Source organism: Centrocercus urophasianus, unplaced genomic scaffold (genome assembly GCF_019232065.1).
Source record: "Centrocercus urophasianus isolate 14NV4802_14NV808 unplaced genomic scaffold, USGS_Curo_1.0 seq_28, whole genome shotgun sequence".
In the NCBI taxonomy this organism is placed as follows: Eukaryota; Metazoa; Chordata; class Aves; order Galliformes; family Phasianidae; genus Centrocercus; species Centrocercus urophasianus.
Window position 1 is genome coordinate 10,792,752 of NW_024884844.1, and position 27,712 is coordinate 10,820,463.

The window sequence follows — 27,712 nt, forward strand, 5'->3', positions numbered from 1 at the left end:
AGCTGCCCATATCTGTGCTCAGTAAGAAATAGCATTGGTTAATGACAAGAAGGTGAAGCTAGTGTCATTCCAAAGCAGAAAATGATCAAACAGAACTTGGCGTGGTATCGTGAAAAGCTGAGTTTCTTTGAGGAAGAACTATTCAAAATGATTAAGGTGAAAGATGGTGGGACTGTCTATGGAGAAGTGTCCTGGTGCCACAGGAACTTGAGGACTGCAGGCACTTGTGCTGCCCTGGGAATGAACGTGCTTGGTGGCTTTGCCCTACAGAGCCCAACCTTGTGCTCGCTCCCCTCAACTGTCTTCAAAAACATTTTCGAAAGCCTCTACACCAATTTTCAAAATGTATGCTGTTGAAATGCTATATGGAGACTGTCTTTTTGTATAAATGATGGTAGTATAGGCCTATTGTTTGAACATTTAACTGGCTCCTATTGAACAGTTCTGTTCCTCTGTTTGATTCATTTTGATTCTAGCTGACAACATCCCCATTACTGATGGCTCTTTTCATAATTTCTCAAACATATAGAGTGGAAATGAGGTGGAGGAAGCCAATTAGTTATCTGGAGAGTTTAACATGATTATGCAGCTATGTTTTAGGATGAGCACTCTGAGTTAATCAAAACTTTCACATGATAAAAATGAAAACATAGCATTATTGGGCCGAATGCTTATATATCAATGAAGCAACACGTCACCAGTTAAACTTGGTGTAACATATGCCATCCTCATCAAAAGACATTTAGTATCTTGCATGTTTCAAACAGGTAATTTGATGATTAAAATATCCTGTATGGGTTAGATGAAATTACATTCTGAGTCCTAATAGTGGAAATTAATAAAGCCCTTGCACCCATATGGTGCTCTATGATGAGAGTGAAACTCCACATGCGTGGAAGAGGCTTAAGAGTCAAGGTTGGATCATTAGTTGTTATGCAGGATTTTGGATTCAATAGGACTAAGGAGCGTTGTTTCAAAAATAGACTTCACTTCTTTATGACACATCCATACGAATTCCAGAGACCACAGCCTGCAAGCATTAAGATCATGGTATACACAAAAATTTTAGCTTCAGCACAGTTCAGGTTTATGAGTGTTACTGCAAGTAAACATCGAGAGCTTTGTTACTGGGGCTGAAGTTGATGAGCATTAGGACTCAGAGAGGACTTGTTTCCAACTTTGTCTGCCCACCTTTCATACTTGAGTTTTTAATTGATATGCAAACTCAGAAAAGAGAAAAACCCCACTACTACTAATATGCTTAATGTATTGTTCTGTGTTTTGTGTTTGTTTGTTTGTTTGTTTTCCCCCTCAACATGTAGATCAAATTTTTGGCTCCCATTTGCACTTGGTATGTGAACATGAGAATTCTACGGTCCCGCAGTTTGTGAGACAGTGTATAAAAGCAGTTGAAAAAAGAGGTGAGTACCTTAGTATTTAACGCTATATTTTGTTTGTGTGTTAATATGAAAATGTTATGTTGTTAATGTTAATTTAAAAAAACTTTAAAAAGTTTAACCTTACTCTTCTCAAATGTCCAGAGGAGTCAGGCAGATGGTTCTACGGTGCAGTTATGGATTGCACTATGCCCAACCTATGTCTTCATTTTCTTTGTGCAATAAGACCTTAATAAAACCCATTCGTGATTATTCTTCCTTATATCTTCTTTGATAAATAATATGTTGTTATTTTAGTCTTTCTCCAGGTAAGCAAATGTTAAAAATTGATAACATGTCAGCAACTTTCTTTCTGAAATCTCTGGTGAACATAATGCCAATATGTTTTAGTAAGTTCTGAATTGTATTCAATGAAAATTAATGTTGTTCTAGTGTGAGCACCAAATTTTATTTTTTTTAAATGTATGCAAGAGCCTAGTTTTTCTTGTTACTTTAAAAAGTAATAATACTGGAAGGATAATGGAATGAGTATTCATCCTCATTTAAAGTTTTGATTAATTTATTAAGAGAGACTTTCTTAGTAGAAAAAGATATGCTTAACACCATTGCCTTCCTTCCTTCCTTTTGGTTGTATCTTCTCTCACTGAAGGTCATTTTCTTTGGAAGGTACATGCGGTGGATGCAGAATCTTAAAATGTATTGTATAAAAATGTGAGGCTTCATCACCATCTGTTACGAGTTTACAACTTGTTCCAAGGATCTGGGGAAACATATATCTTGCAAAAGATAGAAAATTTATTTTCAGAATAAGACTGGGTGAACCCATTGTCACTGCCATATACTGGAGTCTCAGAACAAAAGAGCCAATGATAGATAAAAAGACATTTAGACCCTTAACCACAAAGGAAAAGGCTATTTTAATTCCATCATTGCTACCTGATTTTATAGTGAAAGGTGCAATAAAACTACCCTGGAGTTTCAAACTCTGGGAAATTCATGCTTTAATTATACAGCAAAGAGAGCACTGGGATATTGCTATTCCCAGAATGATTGGCAGGAAGTCAGAGACTAACAAACTGGAGATCGCTCGGTAGGGGGAGATGGTAGTATTGGTTTCTTGGTGGAAGACTAGAGGATGGATGAAAGGAAAGAGACAAAGAAAAGGGATATATGAAATGGAGGAAGGGCTATTAATAGTGCAGGAATTGTAAGGAGAAATTCAGAACTCAGCATAGAAAGGCAGAGATTACATGATAAAAATGCCAAACCATGTAGAACATTTCTGATTGACTGCTTGGTTCTAAACTTAGCACGGGTTCTCCAAAAGATGCATTCGATATTTTATGGATGATTTGTGGTCTCTGATCACTACTCCAGGAGAAGTAAAGCCAAAGGTCTCTGCACTGATGAACTGCAATAGAAAAATCCAAGAAACCTCATTAGATGTTTGTTGTCTGTATGAAATATGCACAGAAGAAAATATCACCAAATTCATCCTTCTGAGTATTATCCTATTGTACACGTGTTTCCTTCAAACTTGCTATAACACGGAGGAAGTCCATCCCTTTTACATACACACTTCAGTCTACTGTGTATGAACATAAAAGCTAATCGTGTCGCATGATATAAAAATTTTAATTTGATCACTGTATTTATGAGTTTCTATCTGATATACAATTTTTTATATTATCATTTTCTTGGATCAAGATGCGTGCATTTACTCACATTCTATTTACTCAGAGTGTTGTTTTTACTAAGTTCTGGCATAAACTATCTCAGGACAGCAGTAATTTATGTGAAGTTAAGTCCAATGTTTATGCAAGCTTCTGATGACATTTTATACCGGGGTTGGTATTAGGAAGCAGTATGTGGAGGTGCCAAGTCTCCCGGCATGGCTGAAACTCAACAGATCTGAAGTCCTCCTCTTAATGGCCAGATACGCCTCCAGCCAAGATACTCAACTGCAGAGTCATGGGAAATACTTATGTACCAATTATGGGAAAGGCACATTTAATGAAAACTGTATGTTTACTTTCATAGTCTTAGTAAGATGGCCTAAATACTCAGTACAGCTGGCATATTGGCTGTTGAAAGAAAGCTGCTTTTTTTTTTTTTCCCCTCCAAATTTGCTTTTTTCCTATTTAGAAAATATATCGTCTGCATAATGTAACTGTACCAAAAATGTTGCTTGTGTGTTTCATTTACTGTAAAGGATTACTGGGAAAAAAGATCTTAGGAGACTAACCCTAAATGTTCCTTACACAATACTCATACTTTGCTGTATGGTTGTGTTCTTATTTATGAGCTCATAGTTTTAATTATTATTTATCTATTGATTTTCTCGTGTGTGTATGTGTGATTTTTTAAAACATTATCACTGTGCACAGAAAGTAAGATCTGAATAAGCCGTATTAATTAGTATATGTTCCTGTGTGGATGAGATTACATACAATAGCCAACTGTACTAATATTCTCCCACCACAGATTAAAAATGTAGAGGGTGTCATTAACTGTTGGCAAGATTTCCTGTTTAGTTACACTATTTTTAAATGAATATCTACATTGAAATCAGAGGAATTATTCTGATCTTTTTCTGCAACTTAGATCACATTTTGGTTGTTTGTCCCCTAGGCTATTGTTTGCTCATTCACCACTTCAGGACAGAGGTGCTTTATAAGGTCTAGTATAAAATTTCTCACTCCATAATGCATATTTATCTGTCCAACAAGAATGCATTTGTTCAAGAGTGAATTCCATTTTTTTTTTCAGCTTCTTTTTGTGTTTATTGAAAGAAAACTGGAAATCAGAGGGTCTTTATCTATTCAATCAGCCATCTTGCAGAGCTGGTAGTGGAGTTTAATACAGATAGCAATTAAATATGTACACATTTTTGTAAACTGGAAAGTTGATTATCCTTTTTTTTTTTTTTTTTTTTTTTTTGAGTGAGAAAGAAAACAATGGGTTTTTTTCTTCATTTTTCTTTTATGCATTCACAAATGTTGATGAAATTCGTGCCCCAAGTACTTAAATGTACAGATCTGTGCCACAATGGCCAAAAGCATTTTCTCAAAGAGTGTTGGACCCTTGGCACTGAATGCAGTGTCCTTGATAGAAAAATTAGGTGAGAATATGATGTGATCTGGAAGAGGAATAATTTTGAACCATGCGTCAGTCAGGTTGAAGAAATACAGTGGCTGCTCTAAGATTTCTATCATTTCACTTTGTGCTTTCTCAGGGGCTTGAAGGGAAAGTTTTTCAGAGAACAGTGTATCCATGTCGGTTTTTTGGGGGGTATTCTGCTTGCCACCAACACTTACCTTGGATAGATCCTGAGCTGTTCTGATCTGTTGTCCTGCTCCTTTCAATCCATGCTTGGTGACATGCATGACACCAGGAGGTGTCATGTGGGAAGCATCAAGCTCACAGAGCTGAGTCTGCGACAGTCCTCCCTGCACAGAGTCCATGTGCCATGTGCTCCTGCCAAGGGTGGGATCCACTGCAAGCCTTCTGCTGTTTCCAGGCCAGATATGATTTCCTGTCATTTCTTGATTCCCTTATTTATTTTGTTATACACGATCCTTTAGAAGTCCTGGCTGTTTTTTTTTGCATTTTTTAAAGTAAGTGAAAGGCATGAGTAGAATGCATACAAAAAATAAAAATACCAGTCTGCATTGTAGCTAAACAAAATGCCATCTAGTACTTCTCACAGTAAAGTTTTATTGCGTGAAAGTAGCCTGATATGAAACTCTTTTCCAGGGATGATCATCTGTCTGTGAGTCTAATGACACAGTAAGTGAACACCCCAAACAGTCAGTATCCTAAAACTACTGGGGGTATCCAGTATACTTCAGATTTTGTAAAGAAATACAGTACTAATGCTCCAGAGAAATATAATTTAACTTTCATCTCTCTTTTGAAACGTCCTTCATTGTCTCCCTATATTCCCAAATCCACATTAGTGCTCTCAAATCAGAGTAAATGCCTTAAAAATGACACTGCAGGCAGCAGATCTCATGATTACAGGTACAGTTTTTGTTCTAAGCTGGACATTGCAGACATTGTTTTCTGTTGCTTTTCTTGGAGCACAGGATGCTCTGACAGGAATGATACACAAAATTACATATTTGATTCAATGCCTAAAAGCCACCCTGGGATCCATAACCTTGCTTAAAGATTTAAGGAAGACCTTTAGTCTACTTCTGAGGAGGTTCTTAGCTTAGAAAACTTTATCTTTCAACTCTACTTCTTAGCAGCTGTTATGTTTTTTTGCTGTCGTTTGTTTGACAGGATCCAGTTATAGGTTCCGATGTCTGTTTAAAGAAACAGGGAGGTTGTTGGCTTTAAAATTCCCTTACTGCTTGTGTGTTCAACATTTTCCCAGGCTTTTCTACATAGTTTGCCAAGTAAAGGGACTGACCTTTTGTAGCAAACACTTTTTCATTTCTAAATGCTCACTTTGATTTTTGTCCCATTTTATGCTCATTCCAAACTGTTTACAACCCACTAAAAATGACTGTGAATTATATGTTTGTGTAATGGATTCCTTTTGTGGTTGGAGTGGAATGTTTACTTTGAACAATTAGTTATCTTTGGGCAGATTATAGTGACCTGAAAAAAGAATGGCTAAAATTATTATAGTACCTTAACTATTTCCTTTTGTTATCTTCTCTGTTTGGCCAGTTTATTATTTACAGGGTTTCATTGCTGTGAGTTTCAGTGAACAAATCATGTTCAATGAGAACGGCGACAAAAACCCCAGAGTGTGGGGAGCTCATCCTGAGGGGAGGGCTTTTGCTTGGGTTGTGCTGGGTCCTTGAACAAGGCTTCAGAAATGACCATTAGTCCCTGAGAGGATGGATGGGTGCACAGACTTCAGAGGCCACAGTTGTGAGAAAAGTTTTAAGTTGAAAACCAGATTTTTTTAAATGCATCCAGAGTTTGACACCTCAGAGCATCTAAAATAGATACTCGGTTTGGCCTTAACTACAGTTTGATTAGGCATAATGTTATTGTAGGATTGCACAAATACTCAAAGTCTCATACACCAGAATCTTTAGTGTTTGAGAAAGAAAATGTCTTGAGCAAAGATAAAGTACCTTACGGAGTGCAGTAAAGAAATACAGTCATCTTCATGAAGACAAACGAAGATTAAAAAGGTATTTTAAACTATCTCACCTCCCAAATGCCATTCTGCCCTGTGACAGAAGGTTGTGTCCTTTCATCTGTTTTATCTCTTAATCTAAATGCTAAAGTGCAGCTAAAAGCACTTTAAATATCTATATTTAAAAAAAAAAAAAAAAAGTGAAATATTACCTTCTAAATCACATACTGCTTTAAAGGTAGTCAGTATTCTGGTAGAAAGTTTACATAGGGAGGTTCGCTTATCTTAGGGAATTAAGAAAAGAGGAAATGAGTTTTAAAAACATAATGTATTGTGAATATACTTATATAGCTAGGAAAAAAAAAAAGTGTAGAACAATTTAACAGTATCTCATTTTCTAATGGAAGAAAAAGTGGCATAAAACTTGAAAAAAATCCCAGAACGCCTCCAAACACTGATCACTGATGGCTCCCATGTGGGATCATGCATTTTGGCCTGGTGTGCTGAGTAGATTATTAGAGAGAGGTGGGGATGACAGAAGACACGAGGCCCGTTCAGCCAAGGTATTTCTCTACTCTGATACTCCATGTTATTAGATTTGTGTTCAGCGATTTCATCTTCTAGCATGTGTTTAGCTTAAGCAATTTGGTACCAAAATTCCCAGTCTCTAGGAAAGAAGTTGGAGAATTCTGGGTAGTTTTGCCAGAGTGTATTCACCATCATCATTGAGCTTCCATTAACCATACAGTGTTCCTGGTCTATTTCCCAGCACCATTAAACTGAACCCATCAGATGGTGGTAAGAAAAATAAGTTCCAACAAGATTTTGTTGAGAAGGACGGCCTCAGGAAATCCATCCTGGTCACAGTGCAGCTTTATACTTCTGCCTGAGTGTGGGACTGTTCTCCCGTAGCAATTGGCCCCTGCACAACCATTGAAAAAGTATTTTATTTGTATTTTCTCTATCATAAATTTTGCACTGCATATTTCTACCCTCAGAATAAGAAATTGTTCGTGAATAGTAGTTTGTTTCCTACAAGCACATTCACTGATGTTCTGTACTTATTTTCTTCTAGAAAGGTATTTTCCAGTCTCTTTTTCTTCTCCCAGGCCTACAGATGCTTCCTTGCTTACTGTAATATAATTTTACATACTGTTTCCAGTGGCTTTAGCATTCAGTACCCTGAAAGTACAGAGATCATATTGCCCCATCAAATGATCTGAGCTCCCAGTTCTGCTAATTTTGTTCTGTTCATTCTTTCCCACTTTGGGATAATCTATTATACTTGGATCCAGGCACGCACCAAAAGCTAATACTTCCATGAAGAATGTGCAATTTGTAGTCTTTAGCTTGTGATGAGATTCCTAAAGTCTTTTATGATTCTATCTTGTTCCAAGGAGACTTCTGCTCTCAACGTTTGTAAGCACTGAATTAAAAAAAAAAAAAAAAAAAAAAAAAAAAAAAGAGTAAAACAAACTGATAAAAAAATTAGACACACACAAAAGTATCCAGCAGCTCAGCAGATAAAGCATTTTTCTGGGGAATTCTAGTGGGTTGAAGAAAACTGTTTCTGAGGGCATTGAACTATGTTTACTTTAAAGTGGCCAACAAGCACAAACTTAAACATAAAGATGAATGCAAGAGAAAATGACCAAGTACTGAAAAAAGCCCTTGTAAGTTTGTGATTTAAAGTGTTGTTGTGTTTTTCTTCATCTTCTTCTGAGCTGGAATTAATAGCAGTTGAATTTAATGCAAACATATTGGCAAGCTTTCCCTGCCCCGTTCTGTCTTCAGGCTCAGGCAATCCCACTATAGCCACCTTTCTTAGAGCAAGAGCTAGTTAATAGCGTTGTGCAAGGTCCAAGACAGAATTGGCTCTGACGGGTATTCACTCTGGGGCCTCTGTGTCTGCTAGAAAGCCACATTCCGAGTTAGGAAAAATATCGAGAAGTGTCAACAGGAAACATCACGGAAGAGCGTACAAGACAAATTAGAGAAGAGGAGACAACAGCAGAAAAAAAAAAAAAAAAGGAGAAGAAAAAAAAAGAAAAAGAGAGAGCCTTGCGATGACAAGACACAAAAGAGAAAATAAATATAAAAATTCCAAAAGCATCTACTCAGAAGAAGCCATAAAAAAGACAGGCAGTTGAGCCAGTTGCTGTGTCTGTCATAGCTACCTGATACCTGTTTCATTGATTAATCTGTTCCAGGGAGATGTATCCATTTCTATGAGAAAGGGGGAATTTGTATTTCAAGCCTTGCCAGTAACAACAAGCAGACACTCAGTGTGCACCAGAGTAACTTCTGCAGTGCCTGGGCCAAATTCATGCCTTGGGTAATTTTATTGCTTTTACTGGAATTACACCAGAGATGAGTTTGGCCTTTTGCCTTTTTCTAGCATTGTATAATATATCTATTAGTGAACACGTAGAAGGAAACAGGGCATTTTGTCTTCAGAATTTTCCATAAAATCTTTTTCAATAGACATCATAAATAAAAGAAAACACTTAACCTATGGAACAAAAAAGAATCAAACGACATTTTTTTGATATTAAAATAATGTTAATACACTTTCTAAATCAAATAGTTGACGTGTACATGCAGACACAAAAAATCTAGAGAAATGTAAAGCCAGCTGACTGCTACTGCTGCTCACTCTGTGCCACTAAGCACTTGAAGGTCCTGATGTACCTCCTGCTCACATTAAAGGAAGCACACACTTGAGGATATCCACCTTTGAGTCATAGAAGAACTAAATAGATAGATAAGTAAATAAATAACAATAAATCCCCTCTTATCCTCCTGAAATGCTGAGGATGTGAGGCATCATGTCCCAGTTCATTGCATGTATCCTCACAAGCAAGGATCTGGCAGATTTCCTCTGCAAACCCCATTGAGTCAGACTTAGCAGTTCAGCCATTAATGGAACACTTCGGGCAAACACTTGGCAAAATAATTCTGGCCTGGAGATGTTCACAAGGTAAAAACGTTTAAGTCCATTAAGTTCTTTTGGGAGGGGAGGGGGAAATAAATAAAAGGTAGTTGTATGTTCAGATTCTTTCAGCATCTCCATTCCTTAAATTTTAAAGGAAATAATGAAAGGGTAATTCCACACCGTGGACTAATTACTTTTCCTGTTAAAAATATAAAAAATTACTACAACTTCACTATGATTTTCAGAAAAAAAGTGTTACTGCAATAAAGGAAGAGGTAAAAAGTTTTCCTGTCTGTGTGCAACACGACAGAGTCAGTTAAAAAATCCTGCCTTCTTTTTTCTGCCTGCAATTCAAGGGAGCAAATAGCTGCAGTTGTATTTTATTACTTCAATTATTTGCTGTAGCAGCTTGTGTTACATCAATGTTTTAACCGTATAATATAGCAGCCTAATGGGATGGATGCCTAAGTGAGAGAAATTGTATCAACAGAAAGCTTCAGGAGCAAAGCAGAGGGCAAAGCAAGACCAGCTTAAAAAGGAGACCTTATGGTAACGGTTTCTCTTCTTTAAGTGAAGGGTTATTTTTTTTTTTTTTAAATATTTTACTCCTCTGAATTTATGAAGTTGACGTTGCTAGAAATCTGGCAACTGAATCTTCCCTAAATTTGCTAGTGCATGAGGACCCCCCCGTCAGGAATCAACAAGTCATATAAAGACCTCTGGTTGTGCATTCGCTCAGCAGATTGTTTCATTTTAATCAGCATCCTCGCAGATCATGGATGTAATTATATAGAAAACCAACTTCTTTTTGTCTTCACACAGACAGACAATGCCCACTGGTTTCAGTGGAATGACATGGATGTAAATGAGAGCAAAATGTGGCCATTTTGTTTTATAACATAGCAGAACCACAGTGCTTCGATCCCAAATACTTCCAGACAGACTGATTCAGTTCTCAGTGTCTCCTATGCACCTTGTTTTTCTGGTGACAGAGATTATACATTTGAAGTAATTCTAATTCTGGGGATACAAGTATTGCTACTAGGAACTGCTTTCTCATGTTTTCTCTACTTAGTAAACGATATAAGTAATTTCATTGTATAATTCATGAGATCAGTTCAGTAGAACAAAAGTAGACTTCTCTTTATGAAAGTGAGTAACTCCAATTTTATGGTCAATTGATGTTCTACGCAGTGTTGTGTTGGATCAGGGTCTTAAACTTGTACAAACACTGTAAATGTATTTGGATCTGAAATGTAAATATGCAGATTTTCTCTCAGGATATAAAAAAAAAAAAAAAGAAAAAAAAAAAGAAACAAAAATTTGGTCAGTTACTCATATTATGGACCATTAAAGGTGATACTGAGGCTCTTAATATCGCCATGAAACCTCCTGAAACAGCAGCAAAGTGATTAATCCTCTTCAACTTCTCTTTGCCCAGAAAATAAAAAAAAAGTCCTCAAAAGAAGGGGTCAGGCTATTCTATGCCTCTTCACCCCATCTTCCCAGGAAATGTTTTCCCTACTATTTCAAACTGTACGTTTCGATTTGTCAGTCCTGACATGGGGTTACGTGACATAGCGCACCAAAGCGGCTGCCACCGCATGGCTTTCCTGTGCCAGCAGCAACCACACAATGGTGTTGGAGGTACCACAGCTCTTTGTTTACTTAGAAGTGAAATAATTTTGATGAGTGCATGGTATCAGTTAGCAAGTGTTGAGTTCTTTATGGTGATATTGCTTATGTTGTCTTAAATGGAAAACGGGTAAGTTCAGAAATCTTTAATAAGAAAAGTTTCTTACTGTACTTTGAGAGATGCCCTGTGGAGTCACTAGAACTAAAAATCTGTCAGCGTACTTGGTAGAAACTTTGTTTCATAGTCCTCTAACTCATATGATTGAGATTAAATTGAACAAAATCTTGGCACAAAGTTTGACAGTCGAAAGCATTCCTCTGTTTGTATGTGTGTGTGTGAGAGAGAGAGAGAGACAGGGAGGCAGAGAAGGGGAAATTTAGCAGTCACTCACTGTGAAATTATCAGGTGCCACATATTTTTAATAAACTTTAGTGGGAAGATAAGATAGAACATCTAATGAAAACTGCTTTCACTTTAAGATAGCTGAGCATCTACCCTAGCTAATTTACCACTGAAAATAAGAGCATTCAAATTCTCTAACACAACTACCCCATAAGCCAGACTGGAACCCAAAGAGGAAGATGGCAGATTCTGGAAAGGGTGGTCACTTGGCATCCAGGTTTTCCTCCTTTATCACAAAAACAGAGGAGGTCACAAACTGCTTATTTAATGCCTGTCTCTGTGAACTGGGCTGTTCTCACTACACTGGTAGACCAAGCAGTGCAGCATTTTGCTTAGTTGCCCTTCTGCCTTCACTGAGCAAAGACATGATTTGTTTAGGTATTTTGCAAACAGTCACAATATAATGACATTTGCAAAGAATCTGGATTTGTACACCAGAAATTGTTCCTGGTGATTTCATTTCTTACCTTTATTTTACTTGTATTTTTCTGTTCTGGTATGTCATGCACTGAAAACACAAAGAGTGCAACTTACAGTACGAGTTTGTGTTCAAATCTGAGCAACTCTCATGGATGTCTCTATCGTAAATGTCTTTAATATTTACTGGAATTTTGACTAAAGAGGGAAATTAGATATGGAAACCACTGTATGCCAACTTCTCCTTTCCAAGCCCTCAGAAACACCAGAAGGTCTGTGTGAACCCTAATAAAAGGGTTGAGATTGGATTTCCACCTTCCTTACGTCATTCCTTTTTGCATTCACAATTAAGACACAAAGGCAAGGATTTAAATAAAAATTCTTCCCGTAGCTTCAAATTTTAAGACAATTATCTTCCATGAAAATATCAAATGATGCTGATATTTATGCCTTTACTTCAGAGGAGGAGATATGCAATGCATTTTATTCCTATTGAATAGTTTTTTTTCTTCTATGAATTGATACTTTTTCTTGATTCTTTGCAAGTCTCAGATATGTTTCAGTAAAGTTATTTGTATTATGTTGTGTTTCCTTGCAATTGTTTTTTGTTTGTTTGTTTGTTTATTTTTTCCCAAAAACAGAAAGCAATTTGCTCCACCTCAGATTGCACATAAACAGTCTCTTTTCAGGAGCTCCTGAAGAATTCATATATAAGTTTTGAACTATTTTAATATAGTATGCTCCAGCATGCTTGTCAAACTATAAAAAGAAAAGCATTTCTTCATGATCTGTGGAATGGCTTCCATCAAAGTAGTGGGGTATGCACTGGTTCTATAAGTTACTTACCACTGTTTGTAACCCAGTTCAGGATTTCTGTGTTTTCCATAGTTGTGCTGACTACATGTTTTACCAAATGTTGCTTTGGTGATCAGATTCTGCCCAAATGGAATGGAGGCAGGAAGTCATTTAAGTGACCTGAGCCTCTTTACAAGAGTAACTGTAGCCAGAATTATAGCAAAAATAAGATATAAAACTAGAGTTCTGCAGCTAAGAGTTAACAATGGTTGTTAGCATGGAAGATGTCAGCATGGAAGGCTTGAGTCATGTAAAAATAAATGTTCTACCTTTTTTGTGTACTACTGCTACTTAGTGTCACAGTTTCAGTCATTCTTGTCAAGCCATATTTGCTGAATATGATTTTTGCTGCTCACTTGTCAAAGAAAGTTGTAAACTAGAGGCTTATCGTACCAAAGAAGGTGTAAGAGAGTTCAGTGGAATCCCATGATATTAATCATTAGTGTGTCTTTATAAATGTGAGGTACACTGGGAAATATATTATTAAATTAGAAACTGTCTATGCATACACATGCACACACCTTTGTATTACCACACTTATATGTTAGTCAGATATGCAATGCTAAAAATTCAGTCGGTTGGTGTTAGATAGCCATATCTATATTTATCTTCCAAGAGAGTCGGAGTTCCTGCATAGGCATGTGCTTGTAACACCCAAGGTGTCTGATAGGGTGCCACAGCCTTAAGAATATCATTTTAAAATGTTTTTTCCCACTTAAACACTGAATAGAAAGACAGATGCCTAGAGTATTATATTAAAAAGTAAATGCTGTTATTTGATGCACACAAGAGACCAAATTCCATTATTTGAGCAAAGTTCTGCTAGCACAGTCCTCCCATTTGAAATCCAAAATTAAGCTGGTCTAATTTCTGACCATACAAGACATATTCAGCCTTCTGTATTATGCAATGAAACAAGTACTGTCAAGTGTCTAGCTGCTGTTTCTTTAATTATTGTTATACTACAGTCAATAAACTCCATATTCGAATGCCATTGCAATTCGAATGCTGCAGAAGGTACCCACAAATGGTTACAGGACTCATTCATGGACACAATAACTTTGAGACATTTGAGATTGAACTGAGCATAGCTGTGATCCATTAGAAGGTAGAACACAGGGCATATGTGAACCCCTCAACTATATCTAAAAAGCAAGGAATGATGGAAAAAGATCTCCTGTGTCTTTCAACTTCCATCCTAAATATCCCTATTCCATCCTAAGTCTCATATCTCAGTCACTATCCTTAAAAAAACTCTTTGCCAAGCAAAGGTACTAAGGTCCAGAAAATGTAAGCTCCTTACCCATTTTGGCGGAAGATTATGTGTGCCCAAATGTACAGTTCTTCCACTTCCAACCGTTAAAAGTCCAATAACAGCAGTACTGGTCAGGATGGGGAGGTGACATTACTGAGTTCTAATTTAATCTCTCACTATTGTGAAAGATGGGAAAAGATTTGTCCCTACTGCGCACTAAATTCTCTTTAAAGTCAGCTTTGGGAGTAGGAGATGTTTGGAGAATTGTGTCTGTCCCTTAGCTTTTAACCACAGCTTCTACTGATGTCTGTGGACCTGAGAGAAAGTCCTATATAGTCCTAAGAACAGAGATAGACCCCCCACGTGCAATTTCCCTTAGTACTCAGATGTTGCTCAAAAAACACAGGCGTGATGTTGGTGATGATGGATCCCAAAACGAAGCACAGATTAACCAAAGTGGGAGTATTTAACAAAATGCATAAATTTCTTGTAGGCTACTGTCTGTAATGAGCAGATTTTTTGCCAGTTTAAGGATCATAAGTTACAGCTGGCTTTTGCTGGAATAGTTTATGCTCTTGACCCTCCTCGGCTGCGTAGCCAATGGGGAGTTGTCAGACTACATGTGTTTTCAAACTTCTTTCAGCTAAATCAGAAATCCAAGAGCAAAATACAGCTCTCAGCAGTATCATGTGGAGTTGTGACACTCCCTGAAGGGCTCGGGGTCCATAAACCAATGAATGGATTACAATGAGGCATAAATGTAGTATTTTCATCCATGACAGATATAATCTTGTGCCTGTATTTTTCATGTTGCTTAACTCTTTCAGATCATAATGTGCAGTAGAAAATGTTTTATAATGCACACTGCAGTAAATATCAGTCAAGTATGCTTTATTGCTTAGCTCTACATGTTTCCAGAAGTTAACAGGCACAGCTGGGATGTAAGAAATGGCAATGTTGTATATATTTCTTGAACATACAAAATACCTTGGCTCTCTTCTCCCGCCACTCAACATTACATCCCCAGCTGTTCCTAACATGTCACATACTGAATGAGTTTTTCCATCATCAGCTTCTCCTGAAATGATAACCTTTATTCAGGCTTTCATTCTCCCTAAATTAAACTGTATTATCCACATGCTCATTGCATTCAAGTTAGACAATTACACATGTATAAATATATACATACAGCATGTATTCCATGGCACAGAGTAGTAGAAATGCTAACTAATGGAAGGTGGTAAACTGCCATTAGTAGCTGGACCTAGCAGAAAAAAACTCAGTACTAGTGTTTAATGTCTTTTGATCCTCATAAAAAGGACTCAGACCTCTCCACCTGAAATTCCCTGCTATCAGAACACATAGTATGATATTGCCACAGTATCAAGCAGGTAAGAGTGGTCAGAAGGGACTAACTAACCCATGGATGAGAAATAATAACTGCAGTAAATGACAACAAATAGGAGGGGTGAAGGAGGTATTAAAATAGAAAACAAAACAAAACAAAAAAAGCACGGAATTAAATACCAATGTGTTACAGAGAGAACGAATATTTCCAAACATTCATTATACTGCATTGCATCAAATAAGGCAATGTCATTTTCTTTTATACTGCCATTCCATTTAAACCAGTGAGCAATGTGTGTACTTGAAGTCTGTATTTGGTAGGGATTTTTTTCCCTTTAGCATAAACCTCATTGATTTAAAAAGTGAACAAAGATGAATCAGGTGGTAAATATATTCATGTAATCATTTTCATTAATAAGCTGTTATAAATAATAGCGGGAAGGTTTTAAGTGTATAATTTTCTGTAGCACAATTGAGATTTTTCCACATCTTCAGCAGTAAGTTAATTAGAATCACCTGCATTTTCTTGGGCGGACACCAAATGGATTGCAAACAAAAACAGATTAAAATAGCTGTAGCTCATGGCATACAGATGACAAGATTCACAAAGAGGACAATCAGGCAATGAAAACCTCCTCTTTTTCAAACATTTTTAAAGGAAATTCAGCTCTTCTGAGTCGCTGTAAAGAGACGTTTGTAAGTGTTTCGCTGAAAGACTAGAATGGCTTTGTTTCTGATCCCATGATGAGTGAAAGAAATGTTTAAGAAAGATCACTTTACAGAGAGATTCAGACTGAAATGTGATGACTGTGATTCAAGCCAAGCCAAAAATTACAGCTCAGAATTAAAGGGGATGGACGTGGCTTGGGAATCCATTTTCCCACATTCCTGAATCTCAATCATCCCAGCCAATGTTTAAAAGAAAATACAGTGGAAAACAATGAGGTCACTTTGTTTAGCTGCAAGAAGTGGGACTATCTGGATGGCAAAAGTATATATTGGAGATAACGGCAAAATTACAGTGAACAGTGGCACTGCCTGTTTGATGGTTTCATTCAAAACGAGTAGCTTCCAAGCTTAGTTTTATTTCTTATTACAATGAGCATTCAGAGTACATTTTGTTGTTCCTGGGAATGTTAAGTTATAAACTTCTTGAATGACAAAGACAAAGCAACACAATAGGGGAGAAGACGAAGTCATAGTGAGCTTGATTTAGGCATTAAGAGGCAGCCCCACACAGCAGTGAAATGTGTGCTACTTCAAATTGCACTTTCTTAGCTCTGCTGCTACCCTTATTTATCTGTATATAAATATCCACGTAGAAATTCTACCATCAAGTGATATAAAACAGAATAAAGTATATCATCAGTCATATTCACTTGTTACTTACTCTCAGTACATAATGCTCATATGCAGTGGTGTAATTGCTTCCATTAAACAGCTTCTACAGGGTCTTGAAAACAATAAGATCTTAGTCAAGCTTTTCTTTTTTCATTGCATCTTGAACTTATTACCACAAGAAAAAATGAGGTTTTCTTTTTACGTAGGAATGCCCCTCATCTTCTTGATACTATTGCAGTCAAACATAGGATTATTTCTCGTTAGCTAACTTCCCTAAGAGATTCACTAAACCTCATGTCAGACACCTCTTATAGACTCATTTCTTAGCTTGTTAAGAACTAGTCTGTATTTCCCCTCCTTTCTTTCCCCTGTTACCATTGTTTTTTTTACTGGTCTGATGCAGTCTTGAACTAATAAGAAGTAAAAGGCCTTGTTCATGCTCTTTTCAATTTGGTCTTGCCTGTCACAGGTCCCACAGTGAGCAGTGTTGAGGTCATAAGTCATAGTTGTAAGTCCAGTACCTGTGAATGACATGATAAGTACCTACAGAGAATAACTTCTCCACTTTTTCTTTAATACCATGCACGTATGTTATGTTTCTTTTATTTACCTGAATATCAAATGCAGTGCTTGAGTGGAGATTCTGTTTACAGCGCATGAAGGGGTGCAATCTCTTCTCCGCTTCTGTTTGATATTCCTCTTTCTGTAATTCAAGGGATCAGATTAACCCTCTTTGCTGAGATACTGAAGAGGGAGATCCTATTCAACTAATTATTTAAAAAAAACTCCCAACTCCTCTGCAACCTTTGTCCAGAGAGCTAGGAGTCATCTTTCCATGTGAAAACTTGTTTTACTGGAGTGAGACTGCTGTTCAGACCTTCTGTAACTTAACCTGTCCTCATCATTATTTAATACTTTCCTAATCCTTGTGTCATCTGCTTACTATGCCAACAGAAATTCGTTATCTTTGCTCACATCTCTGATAGAGGCATTAGATGGCACTGGACTGAGAGCTCCACTCATCCAAACTTCCAGTTTTGACATTGTTAACTGATAAATTCTATTAACTACAACATTTTGAGGTCTACCATTGAGCCTGTTTTTAATCCATGTAAAATATACCCTGATAATTCCATAAAATGCAAGTGCTTTAATCAAAATGCTGTGTGGTGCTGAGTCAAAGGCATTTTGGAAAGTCAAATATACTATTTCAATACTGTTGTCATTCAGACCTGTCAAAAATCCAATCCTTCAAAATGATAGTTTGTTAGACAAGACCCTGATTTCCACGAAACCATGCTAATTATGATTAATTATATTTTGCTCTGAGTTATTTCTTCATGGAGTTGTGAATAAATTATTTAAGTAGACTGTCTGGGACTGAGGTCAGTCTAGCCAGTCTCCGAGTGCATCCCACTTACTGCTTCTACAGTATCAGAATAACTCTTCTGCCACTGAAAGCCATGTTGAGTACAAATGCTCATTTTCAAGCAGAGCTAGTGCTTGTTTCAACCTGAGTGGCTCCAGCTGCACGCCAGGTCTATTGAGTAAGACATCTTCCACTCATACCACCTCTTCATCACATTTCACTTTATATGTGTTCTGTGTTTGTTGTTGATGCCTTTGTATTCTTCTGTGTGGTGCAACTTAGATTTGTTTTGTTCTCATGATTTTCCTCTCCAATTTCCTTTCTGTCAGACAAAACCAGTATTTTTCTTATCTCCTATACTCACCTGAAAGTTCAGGCACCTTTTGTAACCTAATCCAGATGCAGCGCTTTCAAGGTTGAATTTTAACATGTTGAATTCATTCATTAGTACTCCTCAGGATTTGCCTTCTAATGGCACGAATATTGATGTTTTCATAAAACTACTTTTGTTGCACACTGTTTTGTGGTGATTCTCTCATCAGTCACATTATTTTGTCGTTGGTGTATTTGCTGCATTCATGCATTTCTGCCTCTTTAACTGACTTAATGCCTCACTTCTATGCCCTTTGTAAACTTTTGAGAAATGTTTATAAATCAGGTATTTATGGCAAGATGTATATGAAAACAGGAGGAAAGAATTAAAGTTTTAAGAGAACATACCCTGATAATGACCTCTGAAATATTTGTAAAGATAGCCCTGGGCATCTGAGCCCACAAAATAGTTTATAATACAACAGCTTGATTACATAATGATACTTTAGTTTTAAAACGTATGATCTTTCTGTTTATGGGAAGGCATAATAGGCTCCTTTGAAATACAATATTTTTGCCCTGAACATAACTGATTTTAAATGAAAGGACTAACTAAAGAATGCCTTTTTTTCAAGTTTGTACTTTGCTTTGTTGTTGAATCCAGCACGATGGTTTCTTTTATAAAACTCTTACCAGGCCAGGGGACCACACCTACCTCAGGATGCATTAATTGGGGAGGTTTCGTGGATTCCTATGCATGAAGTTACCTAGTATCATTTAAGATTATATGTTTCAAAGTCTAACTATTATTTAAAGAAAAAAAAAATAAAAAATAATTAAAAAAAACCTGCATGTACACATAGAATTACTTTTTATATTGAATTTTAAGATATTTTCAAACATACGTTAATCTTAGAGTGCAGTGTGATTTGGGTGAGGGATTCACTCTCTGCACCAAATGAGAATTAATGACAGTATTTCATCCAAGGCAGTTCATAAAATATCAGAACAACTTCAACTAATATCAAAGTCAAACATTTTAAAACTTGTATGTAGATAAATGCATCACCTAAACTGTTACATTGCTTGTGGATTTAGTGCTCTTTCTCTACTGCCTGGTCAAGCTGCTATTGGAGTTGATGTTGACCTGCGTGAATAGTTGTGCTTTGACTAAAAACAGGTGTGCAAGAAAAGTTCCTCAACAAAGATTCATCTAAGACCTTCAGTGCAGTTTTGCTCAGTGCATATTAAATTGAGTGCTCGTGAATTCCAATCAAACCTGAATTCAGCTGCCTTTTAACTTTCTCATCAAGACAACCTGTGTGAGCTTTTGACAAAAGCTTTCCTTTGCCTATAGTTAGTGAGCCGAGCTGATGTATTCTTGAACAAGTTGAACAAGTTTTATTTCTTATACCTTTATAAGATTTAGATGCCTGGACATATTGAAGTCTTTATCAAGATTTTGGCTGCCATTTCTAATTGTGGGTCCGTGCTATTCTCAGGTTCCTCATTAAAACAAACAAAAACAAAGTTGGAGTTTGTGATATAAGGCAAATAAAATATTTCTTCTCCTCGAGGGCAAAATCCAATAATTCATCTCTGATAAAACCCACTCCAAAGCATAAGAAGGTCAGCTTATAGTGAACAAGAAGTTGGACTTTATTACAATGAACAATTTTCCTGAAACGTTCTTTACCAGTATACTTGAGTGCCAACACCAGTTAGAAAACTCTGAAAGAATTTTGTTTCATCTTGTTCCCTAAGTATTTATAGCCCACCATGAAAAAACGCTGACAGCAGTGATGATTTTGTCCTTGATAGAAGTGTCCTTAAAAGTGAATTTTCTTTGAAATTTGCTCACAGAATCAGGACATTAGAACTCTAAAGTCATCTCTCTCTCTTTCTTATTCTCTCTCTCTCTCTCTCCTATTTGTACCTAATTGGATTTCCAAAATAAGTTGTTAACAATCCAGCTAAGATAATGTGGTTGTGAAAAGGATATCCAAATCCACCAATTTACATTGGTTTGGTTTGGCTTAACTTTCAAAGTTCTTGGAGCAGAAAGTTGATGGCACGTGAACACTATAATTGGTTTGATATTCTTGGATTTTTTTCTTTCTGCCATATTGCATACTGTCCAAATGAAATGCTAATCAGAACTCATTTCTGGACCAAAGTAAATTTATAACAATAATAATTCACTTATATACTCCAGATCATTTTGCAAGATGTAATATCCTCCAATTTACAACATAGTTTGTCATTTTCACTCGATCTGGATAATTTATGTAGTTTCATACTGAGGGGGTTGAGCTGTTCCAAATTGATGCTATTAATGTGAGACATTGCTATTTCACACACAGTGACAAGTATTGCTTTCATTTCCATATACCCCAGAAGATTGAGAATCAAGTTGAGTTAGATCCAAGCAAAAGTTAGCGTTCTGTTCTGGGGCTTTTTGCTTGTTCATTTACTTTCTTTTCCTCTTTACTTTCTGGTTTAGACTTCAATTTACATTTTTTTACAATTGACAAATTTTACAATTTCAAATCTTAATCCCTTACCAATAGGAGTCCTCATGGGAGTTGCTCTCCCATTTTCTCCTTGCTAAGGTACAATCATACTCTTCCATTTTAGGATAAAGTTGATTATTTAAATATTTTAGTAATTTCCAATGGGTCATATGTTATATACCCAGTGAATATATAACCTCCAAATTTGCTCATTTAGCAATGCCTTTTGAATTCCTTTAAATACACTTTTTATTTATCCCTTTGTAACCAAAGGAGATCTTCCTGAAATGAATCATCACTTTCAGTATTATGTTGTAGGACATCCACAGGTGCACAGTAGAAAATTGTCTAATAACAGGCACTGATAACCAGTGCATAATATGAAAAATGGAATAATGTGGAATCACTATTCCTCTTTAAAATAGGTTATTTACTGTTAAAAAAAAAAAAAAAAGGAAAAAAGAAAAATAAATATTAAAAAAGTCAGGGTACTCTTGGTATTATGGACATAAAATAAAAACTCTAATTTGTAAAAAGAGCCAGAAACCAAAACACCCCCCCCCCCCCAAAAAAAAAAAAAAGAAAAAAAGAAAAAGAAAAAAACAAACAGTTCACCGCTTTATTTTAAAATTGCTATTGCTATTATTTTTTTTTAAATCCTTCACAATCAGTGAAGAATATCTCCAAGCACTGAAGTCCATTGAAGCTGCGGCACTCATCTGCCAAGGCATGTTGCAGGTGTCTTTAAATGATTATTTGAACCTCAGCTCCCTCATATTTGAGCATAATTACAAGTGGGCTTCTGAGATACATTTTGACTTGTTTTCACTTGTTCCTATAATTTCATTTTTTCTTTTTTCCTCACCCTGAACTGCAAAAGGAAATATTCCCACTAGACACATTGTCAGAACTGAAATATTTCCTGAAACCATTTTGTTTTGACAAATTAACGTTTTCCGAGACGAAGGCTTTCTCTGAAATTGTTTGCCAAGATTAATTAAAACTTCTGTTGTAAGTGATGAGTAGCCTTAAAAAATCCTTGAGCTTGGTATAGGTTCTCTTAACTTCTTGTTTACTTGCAAGTCTTAAATGTAGACTGACAACTTAGAGTTCTGTGTTTTCAGTTCTTAAGCATGTAGTCATTTCGGCCATTGTTTGCACAATAGCTAATTCTCCAAGGAAAGAAGAGCAGTTCCCACATGCTTTAAAATGCTACAGCTATGCAAGTAGGGCTGGAAGTGCTATTTTAAACAGTCATATCAGCAGCGCTTGCTGTAGGAGATAATATGTCACAAAGGGGAGTATGACATCTAGTTTCACCTAGAAGATAAACCTTGAGTAGATATGCAGGGAGAAACAAGTCTGTCAGGTTGTCCTTGAAAAGGATGGCTTATATTAATGAAAAAATGTACTCCAGGGCATGTGCTATTTGGGATATTTAATTTTAGTTTCAAACCCGTCCGATCTGCTATGACGAATATAATAGAGAAGCTGTAGTTGTGTGTAGTCTTACACATGTCATGATTTCAGAGTGGGCATTGCAGCACTTAATTTTCAGAAAGGTCATAGCCTCAGATCTTCACATCTGAAAAACTCAGGCCTCAGACGGAGCAGCTTCCCCTGTTAATATACACCATTAAGAGAAGCACCCCACTTTTCAGCAGGGCAAACACACTGTCATTTGTATCCCAAATAACCATATTCCATGAACACAAGAGCTAATCCACTCTTCCTTTTCTGTCACACTCAAATACCTTTGCAAAATGTATTCTGCTGACAGAATTACAAGATAATTACAGTCAGATATTTTGTATTCACTTAAGCTAATCTACTGCGTTTATTTCTCATTGTTGTCATAATCAGGCAAGGAGGCACTTTGGTGTTTGTCAGGTGGATTATTTTTCAGTCATTTACTGCTCTGCACTTCTTCATACTTGTTAGGGCACTTCTGGCTTCTTGACAGACGTACAAAGAAAAATACTTATATGATTTAAAATGAAATGTGTGCTTCTCTTTCAGGTCTAGAAGTTGATGGAATATACAGAGTTAGCGGCAATCTGGCAACAATACAGAAGTTACGATTTGTTGTCAATCAGGGTAAGTGATTCCTCCACCCTGGTAATGTTTTGTTTAGTATTTAACTGTCTCAGATGACAGAATTTCAGAATCTGCTATACATTGGTGGCATAGAATGATGAGTTGTGTTTTGGAAAAGAGAGGAAAGGGAAGGTAGAAAGACATTACACAGAGGGAATCAGTCAGTTAGGAGAGAGGAAAAACAGAGTAGTAAGCAGAGGAAAATACTGGTTAAACAGTAGATGAGAAACAAACAGAAACAAAAAGAGGAAATGGATAAATGAAATAAGGTGGCAAAAACAAAGCATATGTAGAAACCAAAGTATCAAAGTGAGGAGAAAAAAAAAAAGAATAAAAGGAAAAATAGCAGATTGTTTGCATGTTGAAAGTTAAACAAAACCAAAAATAGAACAGAGATCCAAAAGAAAACAGACAAAGAGAATAAGGTGCTGAAAAGAACTGAAAAGGAAATGCTAAAACTAGCATCCCAGCTCTGCCAGAGTCAGTGGAAGATTTACCTCTGATTTCAATAAGGCAAATAATTGATCCCAGGAAATGAGAAGAGGAAAGATGAATGTTTGGGGAACTGAAGAACCAAAATTAGAACTAACCATTGTGTTATGGTTATAGTTAATGAATGCATTGCCCCAGACTCTACGTGTAATGAACATATTTCTGCAAATACAAAAGAACAGTTATCACAGATGTAGCTAAATAAATCTAAAATTGATCAATAAATAATGTTACAGGTGTGGAAGCTGCTATTGGTAGGTAATTAGGATACATGACAAATACGTAACCTGTCTGAACAGTGTACTTTTCTTGGCAAAGACTAAACATATTCGCATTTAATAGCTTAGCAAATATCATTGATGACAGTGAACCTCCTGATCCTACTTAATGAGAAAAACAAATGGAGCTTTTCAGAAATTAGGAAAAGAATCAAATCTTAAATTGCATTCAAGACTTTATGCACTTACTGAGTTAATCAAGTACACATGCAAAGCTCCTGCAGCATTTTCTCCTACCTTTCCTTCACTCTTTTATTGTTCCCTGAAAACTTTTACCAGAACTGCTAAATATTGTACAATATATATGATGGTACTTTGGGGTTTTCTCATGGGGAGATGGTAACAGTTGGAGAATTACTTTCTCAACTAATTTTGTACTAGGCGTATACTAAGACTTCTGACCCCAAAATTTTAATGATTTTCACTTTCAAGCCCGCATTTACATTTGTAATGAAGGTGCTCAAGAGCAGTCTTGTCTTTGGCTCAAACTGGCAGGCGAACTCTACTTTATGAGGAAACAGTATTTATGCCAGTAAATTCAGTGAGACTGAATAAATCATCAGCCTCATGGTTTTGACTCGTTACTTGGGCTCCCTTAGATTTATAGTTGTTGGGTATTTGTGTGTCGATAATGAAGTCTGCCTTGGCTTCCAAGTAATTGTGCACTCTATTTTGTTTGGAGACAGAGAAGTAAACCCAGGATTTTCTATCCTTCTTCACTCCCCAGGATCTTTGCTCAGGAAAAAAATGTGCCATAAAAATAATGGTCCTGTCTATCATGTCTCATGGCATCCAAAGGTTAACGTACTTGAGGTTAACATTACCACTCAAATTTTCCCCTAAAACAGATGGGATGATGCTGTAAAGCAAGACAGAAGCCTAAGCTGTCTTTTTGCAGTGCAGAAGTACCAGGCACCTTTTTCTTCTGGTTTATACCACTGTGAGAAATGAATATATAAAGGTGAAGTTAATGGTACATTAAACCACTCTGACACAGGCTACTTAGGGCAACTGCAGTAAATCTACCTACTGAGTGACCAAAGAAAATTCAAGGAGAAATAGTACTCCTGGAGCACTATTTTATCATGTTATCTGTTGTGGTAATTATTGTTTCTTTTGTTAGTCTTTGTTGATACAACCAAGGCAGTCATGCATTTTATATCATCATGAAATAGATTTTCAGTGGGAAACGAAATTATCCATCCGAGCTCCCTTACACGTCCTTTAAAATCTCAGCTATACAAATATGTGGCCAGGTCTGCAGTTTGCCTTTCTTCAGGTAGACAGGCAGACATGCCAAAGGTGCACCACTGTAAATTTTAACGCCACATTTGCATTCCTCAGGGCCACCATATGTGGGGAAAAGAGAGGGTTGAGCACTGCAGCCCCCAAAGAATAATCCAGTAGCTGTTAGTCAGAACATTCAAGAAACAATTCAGGCACAAAGAATCGCTTTAAAATCACAGGCCATGGTTTCATTTGTTTGAATAGCATCCTTTCTCTCTGCTAGGTAGGAAGCTGCAGGCAGGGAACAGCCCATTAAGTCACGGTGTGGCTCTATAGACATAGATGTGTGTGTGCTAGCATCCTGCTAATATTACCCTGACTTCTAGGCTGCTGACTGGAAGATATATACCCACTTCATAGTCCTTCCTAATCCCTAAATGGATTTCAGAATGGCCAGATCCACAGATTAACTGGGAGGTCCATCAGGCAGCAGTGGCATGTTGTAGGTGCAGAGAGTTGGTTAGGCAACAAAGGGACACGGAGCTGAGAGAGGAAGGGATCTAATCAGCTTTCCTCCAGGGGATTAGCTACATACTGCTCAGAAGCAACATGTACCTCCAGGGGGAGATGAGGGGAGTGTGTTTTACTTAATGTGGGCAATGGTGGCACAGCCCAATGTCCCTCTCCAGCGCTCACCTGATGCAGAGGACAGCACTAATTTCAAATAGTGTTTCATGGACTCACAAAAGTAATGAGGGAAGCGGTATTTTTTGTCAGATTTTCTGCTTAACATTCCAATAGAGAATCTTCGTTTTAGTGCAAGTCTAATTTAATTATAAATGCAAACAAATGTTCTAAAAAAGCCTGTTTACATTGCGGAGATTGACTGTGCAATCAGTTCTTATGCAGGCCAAATACTTAATGGGCTGTCTTCTTCCTGCTTGTGCTGCTATTGTGTTACACCTACGTTTATAGGATATAAATAGTATGTATCATATTGAAAATTAAAGATCATAGAAGTGACTCTAGGCTGACTGCGATATCAAAGTACTTTTTATTAGAATAGTCATTAATTAGAATATAGCAAAGCTTTATTTGGCTCCTTTTTCTATTTAGTTAATGTCATTTGCAGTATCAAAACTGAACTAAGAGAAAACTGGTGATTATGAAAGGAAAACAAACTAGCAACTGACAGCTTTATCATTAAAGAAGAAATAAGAACAGTAAAAATCTAAAAGAAGCCTTAAAATCCTACATTTTTTGAGAGCTGGAAGGAGTTTGTAAGAAAAACTATGCCTCACATCTTTACTGCTCACTGTTAAAATTCTCTGAATGCAGTTTGTTTCATTCTCATTTCTTGAGGTACGCAGCTCCCGAAAAGGGCTTTGACCTTGCCAACAAGAGCATCAGCAGAACAAACTACCTTATTTACTTTCACCCTTTCACGGAGTTTTCTTTTTCTATAAAAGTCTCTTGACATCACACCTTTTTTGCTTCTGTGCAACAGGATTATCTTTTGTCTGTGATTTATTTTCCCATTAAGAGCTGAAAAGATCAGTTGATCATAAGAGGACCAGGCTATAACATCCCTCAGCACTTTTGAAACTCTAAGTCATCATTTTTCAAATCAGTGAATCAAGGCGGTACAAGCTGCTTGGACCACTGGTGACATTGAGACAGTCATACTTTTCTTTGTCTCAAAGTGCTGAAAGAACTGTGTTTTTAGAAACTAGATTAGCTGTCATTTAATATTCCCAGCTGGAAACCTATGGCACAGGCTTGTTTAATTGTCAGAGATAAACATTCTTATGCTTTTCATATTGATACACGTAATGACTGCAACCTTGGAAATGTATATATGGTACTGCTTAGCAATTACTTGGGGATTTAATGTAAAATCTGGAAGACTTTTGATGATTTTTTAGTGAAGTGCCGTAAACATCACAGATGTTTATAAGGCTGTTCATCTATTTCACACCTATAGGAGAATGAATAAGGTACCACCCATAGATCTGCTAAGCCATGCAGAACATGGTGACATTTCCAGGGCAGAATAATGTCACTAACCTTATCAATTGGTGTGGCCTAAAAGATGGGGCTGAGATAGGCTCTGAGCCCAGGTGGGGCTACTCAGGGGTGTTAAGGCTCATTAAGTCCCTGGGGAGAAAGCCTGTAATCAGGACAGCGGCACAACATGAAAGCGGAGCCAGGTGGCAGATGTATTCCAAAAAGAGAGCTTGTGAGCTGCTCAGGAAAGTTAACAGGGATAGAGAAAGTGCTTGAGGAAAGTAGGAAAAAATACAAGGCTCCAAATTTCTAAGGGTGTCAGAATGGAAGAGTGTGAAGCTGTGGTGTGCTCCCAGCTCTGTTCTGTTCTGTCATACTGCTGCACATGTTATATAATGAGCTAAGACCTTCCTATCCTGTTCCTCATCTCTGTCCCAGCATGTTCTCCATTTCCCTCTTTGTTTGAAGCTCTGAGACCTGAGGAAATCACAGAATCACAAAATGGCCTTGGCTCTGTCTGCCTCCTGCACCAGTCTGCTGGGTGGCTGGGAAGGCACTCAATTTCTAGGACTGTCAAACAAGCAATTTTCATGAGAACTAAATTAACTGAAAAAAATGGAGCTATAAAGGGTTCATAAGATGTTGCTGAAACACTGAGATTCTATCCTAATGCATGTATGTTCAGGGAAACTAACCATAGAAATACAAATTTCAATACTTATTGGTTCATT

The 27,712-nt window shown here is 36.9% G+C and overlaps 1 protein-coding gene across 5 annotated transcripts in view; it reads left to right on the forward strand.

The window, feature by feature from the left end:
- The window catches only part of ARHGAP15 (Rho GTPase activating protein 15), a 318,826-nt gene that overhangs the window by 192,070 nt on the left and 99,044 nt on the right, over positions 1 to 27,712 (forward strand). For all 5 annotated transcript variants that reach the window (XM_042827045.1, XM_042827047.1, XM_042827046.1 and 2 more), the window contains 2 exons: positions 1,323 to 1,421; positions 22,900 to 22,977. In XM_042827045.1, the coding sequence (XP_042682979.1) occupies positions 1,323 to 1,421; positions 22,900 to 22,977 (177 nt within the window). The remainder of the gene's footprint in view (positions 1 to 1,322; positions 1,422 to 22,899; positions 22,978 to 27,712) is intronic.